The 10640-nt window shown below is 47.4% G+C and overlaps 1 protein-coding gene across 1 annotated transcript in view; it reads right to left on the bottom strand.

The window, feature by feature from the left end:
* GALNT10 (polypeptide N-acetylgalactosaminyltransferase 10) overlaps nucleotides 1-10640 on the bottom strand; it is a 44649-nt gene that overhangs the window by 30331 nt on the left and 3678 nt on the right. The window contains exon 2 of the mRNA XM_008573166.1: nucleotides 8618-8735. Coding sequence (XP_008571388.1) covers nucleotides 8618-8735 — 118 coding nt within the window. The remainder of the gene's footprint in view (nucleotides 1-8617; nucleotides 8736-10640) is intronic.

Genomic DNA, 10640 nt, shown 5'->3' with positions numbered 1-10640 from the left:
TGGCAGAACCCAAATGGAATGTGGGGTTGGGTCCCAGACTAGGAAGATCTGAGACCTCCATAGAGAATTTGCCTTCCTGGTTTAGTCTCCCCAGGGCCTGGTCCTGACCCCATCTATCGTAGTCTTCTTCAAAGATCCCTAACAACACTTGCATTGCCTGCAGAACAAGGGGGTCACCCTTGGCTGGCAGTCAAAACCTTCTGTTACCTGTTTCTACTGCCGCCTACTCTTTCCACACTCCCCAGACTCCCAGTGTGGATGCTGCTGAGAGCCAGCTGCAGTGCACTCACTTTTCTACCCCAGGGGACACATGTGCTTTTTTCCCCATGAACTATGTAAGCCCAATACAATTAACTCATTTATGCATTCACACATGACCTGGTCATTGGGCAGCTTTGCTCTAAAGCCCTGTTGGAAGAAATGGAAGAGAAACCAGCTACTAAGCATGGACCCAATGATACAGAGCCTTGAAAGCTGGGTGACGGTGTTGGAATCTGTTGGCTAACCTGCCAACCAACCCACCCACTTACTCTGTTCAACCACACCCAAGCCTGAGCACTGTCTCTGTACAAGACCCCACCTATTCCTTGCAGCTGATTTTCAATAGCCAGCATCAGAATCACCTGGAGGGCTTGTTAACACGCAGACCCTGGGCCCCACCTCCACAGCGTCTGACTCAGCAGCCTGGGATGGAGCCTGATAATTTGCATTTCTAACAAGTTCCCAGATCATGCTAGTGCTGCTTGTCCAGGAACCATACTTTGACAGCCACTGCAAACTGGAATAGTGACAACCTCTCTCAGATGAATGTGTCTGCCAGTTTGCAGTATGTCTCCTAAGAGCCCTGAGAATTTGGGATTATTAGTGCCCCTGTGTAGATAGGGAAATAAAAGTTCAGCAGGAAAGGGCAGGTGAGTTCAAGGTCTCACTGAGAGTTTGTTACAGAACTGGGCCTGCAGCCAAGGCCTTCAGTCTCTGTCTTGCCAGTCTCAAAGCTCTTTCTACTCTTGTCTTCCTGCAGCCACAGCCCGATCACAGCCACCACCAAAATGCTGACATTAACAGCTGCCATTTATTGATCACAATATATTTTGACCAATATGCTCATAACCACACTATGCAGTAAGGATTGTTCTATCCTCATTTTACAGAGGTGAAGTCACTTTCCCAGGGTCACACAGGGAATAGCTGATCACACTTGCACTAAAACCTGGGTAGTTTGATTCTGAAGCCCATGTGCTTAATCTCATGCTGTTCTGTGTCCTTATCTAACCTGATGATTATGATCGTAATGGCTACCATTCACTGAGTGCCTCCTTTTTGTCTGGCTTCAGGCAAAATAAATGTATTATCTCATTTAGTTCTTACAACACACTTTTGTAGAAGTTATGATTATTACCATCTTTAGCGAGGAAAGAGCCAAGGCAGGATGAGACAGGTGTGTGCTAGTTAGGGAGTGTTGTACGGACAGGTGACCCTTGGCCCTTTGAGCCATCCTCCTGGAGGAATGGTGGGAGATGCAGGCTCCCACAGCCAGAGATGCTCATGGAATTTCAAATGGCTTGCTGAGAGTCATGAGCAGAATGCCTTTCCTGTTCCTGGCTCTTGGAAAGGCTGGGCATCTGTGGCCCTGAGAGGAAAATGCTGCAGCAACAGAGCATGTTCCCAGCATCCTTGGATAACTGACGGAAGAAAGAAACGAGCACCAGGTTCCTGGCAGTGATGCTCCAGCTGATCCCAGACAGAAGGCCCTGGAAGGGGACGGTGAAAAGGACGGGAAATGCACTGCCATGCAGGTGCCTGGATGGTGGCCCCAGGTCTCCCTCTGCCACCTGGGCTGGCCTTTGGAAATCATTTCTCCCTCCTGTGTGGCAACTTAATCCCCTTCAGGGCTGGTCCTGACCTCTGGGCCCTTCCTGTAACAATGGCCTCTCTGTAGACTGGATATACGTCTTTTCCACCCCTCCTACCAGGTGCAACCAGATGAGCACTGCGCTTGGAGCTCTGGCACTGCCACCTTCTAGCTGAGGGACCCTGGCACAGTCACCTAACAGCTCTGGGCATTGGGTTATGACATAAACCTTGACCAGTTTCTGGGAGCATATCTGCCTTCTTTTCACACATCCTAATTCACTTAATCCTCTTGACAATACTGTGAGTTTTATGGAAGGAAAATCTGAAAGTTTTTTTTTTTTTTCAGTCTGTCCAAGGCAGTCTGGGACTGGGCTAGCCTTTCAGTAACCATATCAACTGTCAAACAAAGCAAACCCCACTCACCCCTGAGGCTTCATTCTTCTACTTAGATACATGGGTTTCCCTCTCAGAACAAGGCTCAGAGACCTTCTTGACTTTTGCAAGGAGGTCCATCCTCCCCCTTGTCCCCTCATGTGGCTTTCCATCACTCCCTCACTCCTGCAAGCCTGCCCTGTGTGACCCTCCGACCCAGGTCCATCTCTGAGGGAGCCGCCTCTGCCTCTGGACAGATCCCACAGAGGTGCTCTCAGGGGGCTCAGGGCTTTCCTGGGAGTGTCATCACTGTGACATCCTTCACTGTATGCCTGACTCATGGGGAATCTCATTGCTGAACCTGCAATGGCCCAAACTATATGCTGGAATGTATATGCGGAGAGGGCAGGCTGGGAGTGGTGAGAAACCAACATTTTCTTCCTTCTTCTTAAGTTACAAAACATCTTAACTTTTTTCCTGGTTATGGAAGTAATATGTACTTATTATGAACACATTTGACGTTCCAGACACACATTGGGTAGAAAGGGACAGCTGTACTCTCTAGCCTTCCCACCCCAATGGCCACAGGAAGCCTTCATGGCACTTGGGTTTGTTTTTGGAAGTGATTTAATCTAAGCCTCAGTTCCCTCATCTATAAAATGGGTAGAATGGGAGCACTGCCTTGGGTATATTATTAAGATTAAATGATGCAGTGCCAAGCACACGGTCCCCCACATTATGGAGTATAAGTGCTCAATAAACATTACAGTACAAGGATATTGCTTTTCTTTGCATTTGTCATATTTTTAAAAACTGAACACATGATCATGTTACATATATACTATTTTCCACTCATCTGTTTTAAGTGTAATTTTGGAGGCATCTAACTTCTTTTATGTAATATTCCATCACCCAGATGTGCTCTAACTTATCTATCCCCTAAGGACATGCATTTGGGTCATTTTCAGTCTTACCCATTTGTAAGTAACACTTCAACAAAGAGCTTCTACCTAAATCTTTGCTCATCTATGCACTGTCTCTCTTGGATAAACTCTGGGCATGGAATTTCAGGTCAAAGAATGTGCTTGCTCTGAAATGTAACAGATTTTGCCAAATTGCTATTCACAAAAGATATACCCACTTACATTGCCCCAAAGCCTACATTTTTCTCTCTCCATTTGGGTCATGTTGTCCTGCTTTCATACTTTCTCTCTCCTGAATCTCATAGTTGAAGATATTCTAACCATGGTCTCCTAGGGATAGTGTGCAGACCCCTTTCTGCTCATCCTGTCACCACCACCTCTAATCCGAACAACCCCTCATATCTGTGTATGTCGAAGAGATTTCCCACAGCATCTTATTTGCTACCATCTTGTGGTGTAGGGAGGAGATTTCTATCAGCGCCACCTGGGATGGGAGGGCCAGAGAGGTCGAGCAATTGGCCCAGGGTCCCCAGAGGGATGGCGAGCAAAGATGAGAAGCCAGGGCCCTGTCTTCTTGCTGAGCACCTTTCCCACCACACACTACTACCCAGAGATGGTGACGGAAGGCTGGAAAGGGCAGTATAAAGTAAGTTTTACCAATTGGCAGTTATGCCACTAACAGTTATTTAAAACACCAATATGGGCCAGAAACTGGGGGTATAGAGGTGGACAAGACCCCCTTCCTGCCTCCAGGTTGCTCAGAGTCCAGTGGGGAAGAGAGGCAGATCCTCCAGTCATGCCTACACAGGGTATTCAAAGCCATGCTGGGAGCCGGGGGTATGGGGAGTGCAACGAAGCTCAGGGAAGGCCGAGAGGAGCCATCTGTGTGAGAGCCCAGAAGGATAAGTGTGGGCTGGCCAGGTTAAGGAAGGCATTTCAGGGAGAGTGAACAGTGCCTCCAAAGATGGCCTGGCACGTGCGCCTGGGACTTGTGAGCAGTCCTGCATGGCTGGGTGAGGTGGATATCTGTGGTTTGCCCTCCCCCACGTCCATTCCCCCTTCTGGGCACATCACCGGGACTTTCCATTGGGGAACCAGCCCATCCCTAGCCTTCTGGCTCCAGGATGGGCAGGTGACTGCAGCTGGGCAATGAGAATGTTGCTCAGGGATAGGCAAGGGACCAGAATCCTGATGAGACTCGACTCAGAGACTTCTATAGCATGACAAGAAAGAGGAACTCTCTTTCCACTGGGCTGCTGGGGATATCCATGAAAGAAAGCCTACCCCAGTACGAAGCCAACCAGATGAGAGCACAGCCAAATGACTGAGAGAGACAGAGCCTGGATGAGATGGGCTAGTCCCCGGAACCAACCGTGCCTGTAGGATCTTCCCTGGAATTTCAGCTGTGAGGGCCCATCAACTCTGGTTTTTTGCTTAAATGAGATTGACTAGGGTTTTGGTCACCAGTAACCAAGAATCCAGACTAATGCAGTGGGTAAGAGGAAAAGGGGGATGGTGGAGAGACCCACAGGGGCCGGCTCATGAAGCTAGCTGGAGGCCAGGCTCTGCAGTTAAAGATTCATCAACCGCTACAACTGGGGCAATTCTAAACTACAAGCAGGTGACCTTTGATGGGGTGAATGTGTCTTTTGGAAACAAAAACTCTACTGAGAGAGAGACAAAGAGACAGAGAGACAGACAGGGAGGGAAAGAGAGTCAGTGACTCTTCTAGAAATTTCAGAGCCATTGGAACAACATTTCTGGGGTTTTCCCATCAGGATAGACGGACTGTTCTGGAATCTGAGCTAAATTATTAATCCATCAGCCCTGAAGGCACATATCGATTTATCTTAATTTCTGAAAATACACTCATGCCTTTCAGACCAGTCTTTTCCCTGTCACCAAGAAAAGAAGGGATCTCAATAGAGATTAATCAGAGGGAATTTGGCCGTTGGTAAATGCCCGGCTCTGGCTGAAACAGAACAGCCTCATTTCAGTGAGGAGCTGCTGGAAGGATGAATGGGCTCGCCTGTTCCCTCTGGCGCTGTGGCCAGCCTTGCACAGGGGCCTGGGAGACAATGCACTGGCAGATGGGCTGTCGCTGGCTCCAGGAACTTGCCTTCTCAAAGCCAGGAGAGAGAAAGCCAAGGGAGAAAAGTCTCCCTTCCAGCCCTTGGGAGCCTCCTCATTACACCGTCTCATTTCCTCTTGGGAGTGACAGACATAATTGGATCAAATGGAAACAGGAGCCAGCCTTCCTCCCCCTCCTGGATGACAGACTTCCAATATGGTTTCATTACCAAGTCTTGTGTAAATAAACTGTGTGGAGAAAAATGCCATTTGTTCTGCCATAATTACCTGATGAGCATCATTAGGTGGATCTTTGAAAGACGCAGAATGAAGTCATTTTGGGTTTAGAAATTCCTTTGTGCAAATCCTTCTCCATTCACTATTCCCCACAGAGGGAGTTTCTGCAGGGGTACTTCTAGACCAAAGAGCTAGTTAGGAACTCAGAGGCTGTTTCTAACCAGTGACACACTTAACTCTCAGTATTCAACCAACAAATATTTATCAAGTGCTTTTTCCATGTCAGGCAATCCTTTAGGTACTTGGGATATAGCAGTGAGTAAAACACAAAACGATCCCTACCCTATTAAGGCTTCTATGCTGGTAAAAAGTCACGACTCAGATGTGCTCATATCTAGGAATAAACTTGGGTGAATACCTCATAAACCAAGCTTGTTTAATTGAAAGATTGGGGAACTATTAAGTTAAAACTCTTCTGATTCCTTGTGTGTGATTTTGCTGTACCCATATGGATGTGACATTTGGAAAACTAGATTGCATGGGCTAGGGATACTAAATAAATGACATATGTGTCATAACTCACCAAAACCACAGCCATGGCAGACATCACTAATCAATCACTACTCTTTTTCTCATAAGCTTGGATGCAGCCTCAGAATACATATCAACACAGAACTGGGGCAGCCCCTGCCAGTGGATCAGAGTTGGCTGGGAGAGGAAACCTATTTGGCTATTTCTGACTTAGACTGTTTTTAATTCAGTTTACTAAGAGGTCACAGAACATCCAAGTAAATTAGGAATAACCCCAGGAAGAGACAAAAACTGGGAAGAAATGGCAAGAGATTGCAGCCAAATACTTAGGCGAGGTTTCCTCTCAACTGCTCTTCTCTCTCTTTTAATTGACATGTATTAATTGGACATATTTATGGGGTACAGTTATATTTCAACACATGTATACAATGTGTGATGATCAAATCAGGGTAATTAGCATATTCATCATTGCAAAACTTAATCATTTCTTTGTGATGTGAATCTTTGATCTCCTTTCTTCTAGCCATTTGATGACATGCAGTAAATTATTGTTAATTATAGATGCCTTGCTCAACTGTGCACCAATAGAACTTATTTTTCCTATTGAGCTGTAATTTTGTGTCCATTAACCAGCCTCTCATTACACTCCCTCCCCACTCCCCTTTCCCACTTCTAGTAACATCAACTGCTTTTCTCTCATGTCCTTATAGAGACCCACAAAACATAGCAGGTCAGAGCATGGGTTCTGGAGTCAGGCCCTGGTTCTGTTACTTCCCACTGTGTAGGGTCTTGGTCTGAGCCCCACTTGTCTCCCCTCTTAAATGGGTATAAGAATGATGCCACTCTTCTAGGGTTCTTGCGAGGATTAAACAGGCCAGCACAGTGCCCTGTCAGCTCTGATCAGGGGTAAAATTCAGTTGTTACACATCAGAGTGGGTGCACAGTTGTTTACAGCTGGCATTGTTCTCACTGGTTGGCACTTATGCCATCATAGTTGTTTAATATTAATATCCCTGGGTTGTATTAAACACCCCTGGGTATTAGGGTTGTATTAAACACCCCTGGGTATTAATATTAGTTTCACTTGGGGAGCTGATCCCCTTCTGGGAAACAACTTCAGAACTCTGGAGGTTAAAACAGATGTATAATGTTTTTCAAATGAAAATAATATTTTAGCAGAATTCTAAGTTGTTTTTTTGCTAGACAAGAGTTTATGTTCCCCAGTTCTGGACTGCTCCACCAGTCTTTTATATTAATACATTGATAATGATAATCTTTAGGGCATTTATTAAGAAGCACTTAATAAGAATGGTCTCATTTAATCCTTTCAATGACCATGTGAGGATTAAAGTATTATTAAACCCATTTCATAGAAGCAGAAACTGAGGCTCAGTGAGGCAAGGATTCCTTGTCCAAGATCACACAGCTGTTAGGAAGTGGCAGAGCTACGATCTGATCTTGGCAATCTAACCCCAGCATCAGAGTCTTAATCAGTGTGTGTGACAATGATCCTTTGCTTTGAAACTTGATGCCCAACTCAAGGGGCATCAGGGTTGTGTATTCACAGAGGCCAGCTCAGCAATGGTGCCAGCCATCCCTTGTGGGCTGGGGATATGCCTTAGTCAGGGGGATATGCCTTAGTCAGGTGTCCCAGGAATGGTAGAAGCTGGCTCTGGCAGACCACAAGGGCATGAGACAAGCTAACTCTCTCTTCAGTGGGTACAAGCCTTCTTCACCTGAGAACAAGACAGAATCCCACAAATGAGGAGAATGTGGCCTTAGAAGTTTGGGTGGTTACCTAGTTACTGGTTAACCAGTGACTCCTTTACGACCACTGTCAGAAAGCTTCTTCAACTCATGGGCTGGTCAAATAGGTTATAGTAAATATTTATTTATTGAATCTTTAACAATTTCTACCATGTATTAATTGCTGGTCATGTTCCCAGGTTATGTGCTACGCACTTTCTAGACAGTACCTAATTTAATCTTCATGTAGCTCTGTAGGGTAGGTAGTATTATTATTCCTTTATTTCGGCTGAGGAAAGAAAGCTTTAGAGAGGTGGTCTAACTTGTTCTGAGTCAGACAGCTACTGAGTGTTGGAGTTGGGATTTGAAGGCAGGCCTTTCTGATTCTACAACTGGAGCTTTTATCCACTGGTCTCTATGTCAAACTCCTGCAGTGACAGATACAAAAAGGAAACCTTGAAAGAGGTGGCCAGGAACTGTGGCAACTGGGAATTTGTGAGGCCAGGTGGCCATTCTCAGAGTGGAGCAGTCCTCTAGGCCTGTGTGTCTCGTCTGGCCTTCTTGTCCTCTCTCCCCCAGTGCTGGCTTGCTGGCATCTCAGTCACAGATAGGAAGCCAGACCTGTCTTATTCCAGCATCTTAAGAAGAGACGTAAGGCAGATGCGAGGCAGAGCTGTGGTTAAGATCAGCCTTTGGCGGTCTGAGGGTGCCCCCCTGAACATCCCCAACAAGGAGTGGCCCACAGGCCCTGCCTTCTTCGCCTGAGGAGCGGTGGGGCTACAGTCTATCTAGGCTCAGACAGATGGTTGGCCTGGCAGATGCCTGCCAGGACAGGTGCCAAGGGGGCCATGCCAAGGAGAAGGGGGCTCAAGGGAGTGGCTCACCTTGAACGAGATTTCATACTGCTCCCCTCCCCAGATCTCCAAGCCTGGGTCGTACCCACCCAGCTCCCAGAACCACTTCCGATCCACGGCAAACAGTCCGCCGGCCATCACGGGGGACCTGTTGGAAAAGAAGACATGGTGTGAAGATGCAGACATCCTGGCTGCCTGCTCCTCCTGCAGCCTGATGATGCTGTCCCCAGTGCTGGTTCCATGTACTCCATGTACACAGCCCATGTGGCTACCCGGGAACCCAAGGCCCTTCCCAGGGAGGGCCCAGGCTTTCTCTTTCTTGCCTACTATTTCCCTTTACAAAGCTACATTCTAACCAAACGGATCCAACATTCCTTTAAACCTAAGAATTACACCTAAGATTAACACCTGAGAATACTTGTGAGACGAAATCACAGTACTTTTCCCTCATGGGCCTTGTAGCTATGTCATTATGTGTGTGTGTGTGTGTGTGTGTGTGTGTGTGTGTGTGTACATATATATAGACAGAGAGAGAGAGCATGTGTGAGACTTCCCACTAGTGAAATGGTCTGAATCAGGTCTCTCCAAGCCTGTCTGTGCTGTAGGATCTCTTAGAGAGATGAAAAAATGTACAGCTTGCTGGGCCCTACTCAGAGCCACTGAAGCAATCTCTGGGGGTGGAGCCTAGGAATCTGTTTTTGAATACTCTCCTTGACAGTTCTTACTCCGCAAGCCCAGCATGGACATTAGTTCTGCTGTGGTGTTTATGGAAGAAGCCACAGTCTCTGTGCTTTTAGTTACACTGGGAGATAAGATGAACTCCACTCATTTGTTCTTTCATCACTTTATTCACTGAGTGCCAGCTGCAAAGCAGGAGCTGGAAGAATACTGTCAGAGTCCTTCAGGGGATGCCAGTATGGTGGGGCAGCCACCTCAGGACAGAGGATGCAGAAGACCAGGCATGGTGCAGTAAGAGCCTCCGGGAGGGGCAGAACGAGCACTCTAGGAAGGTGAAGGGAGTGTGCCTGCTTCTGGCTTCTGAGGGTGAGGAGGGAAGCTGGGGCAAGACTCAAGGTAGGAGTCTCCGAGGAGGGGGCATCTGAGTGGGTGTGGACAAGGGTGAGCTGGGAGGAGAAAACCACCTCAGCAGGGCCACGCCAGGGGGAAGAGAAGAAAATGGGCGTGGCACCCCAGGGAGCAGGAAGTCAGCATGGCATGGTGCTAAGCCTGGAAGCCCCCTGGTGCCTCATGTGGGGCCTGGCAGGGGCCAACCAGTGTTTGCGGTGTGGAATCTATCCCAGCGTGGCCTCCAACCACAACACTCCAGCAGCAGCCTCCACCCCACTCCTGGCCCTGGGAACTGCAAGCTCATGGGAAGTGGGCTGATTTAAAAAGCCCACTTTTTAACCCACATGAGCCTTTACAACACAGGAGGGGACTCATTTAAAAGGGGATCCCCTTGAGTATTTACTGAAGGCTTGCATTTGCCAGGTGCTGTGCTAGACTAATTTATTAATAAAATGAATTAACTCCCAGTGGGCCCTCAGGAGGTAGGCCTCATCACTGTCGCCCCCATTTTACACACGGGAAACTGAAGTACAGACAGCTGACCTGCTGCAGGCTCCACAGCTACTAAGCAGCACGGCTGGGATTGGAATCTCTGAGCTAAGCCACCGTGCACCCCTCTCGCCACCACAACATGCTGCCTCCTGTAGGGAAGGAAGGACTGAGAAGACTGAGAAGTAGGCAGTGAATGAAAAGGACAGGGGATCAGAAACTGGGGAACCCTCACTCTACTTTCTGCTCTCCTTAGCTTGCTGTGTGACCTGAGATGAGGGGGCTTAACCATTAACCCTGTGCTGTCAGGATGGAAGCCACTGTCCACAAGTGACCACTGAGCACTTGAAATGAAACAGCTCTGAACTGAGGTGTGCTGTAATGTAAGACACATACCACATTTCCAGGACTTAGAGAGTATGAAAGAACTCATCAATAACTTAAAGTGTTGTTACATGTTACAATGATATTTTAGATATACAGATTTAAATAAAAT

The sequence above is a fragment of the Galeopterus variegatus genome, unplaced genomic scaffold, assembly GCF_000696425.1.
Source record: "Galeopterus variegatus unplaced genomic scaffold, G_variegatus-3.0.2 Scaffold884, whole genome shotgun sequence".
Classification (NCBI taxonomy): Eukaryota; Metazoa; Chordata; class Mammalia; order Dermoptera; family Cynocephalidae; genus Galeopterus; species Galeopterus variegatus.
Note: the sequence above shows the minus strand (reverse complement) of the source record. Positions and strands in the feature narration are given on the sequence as shown.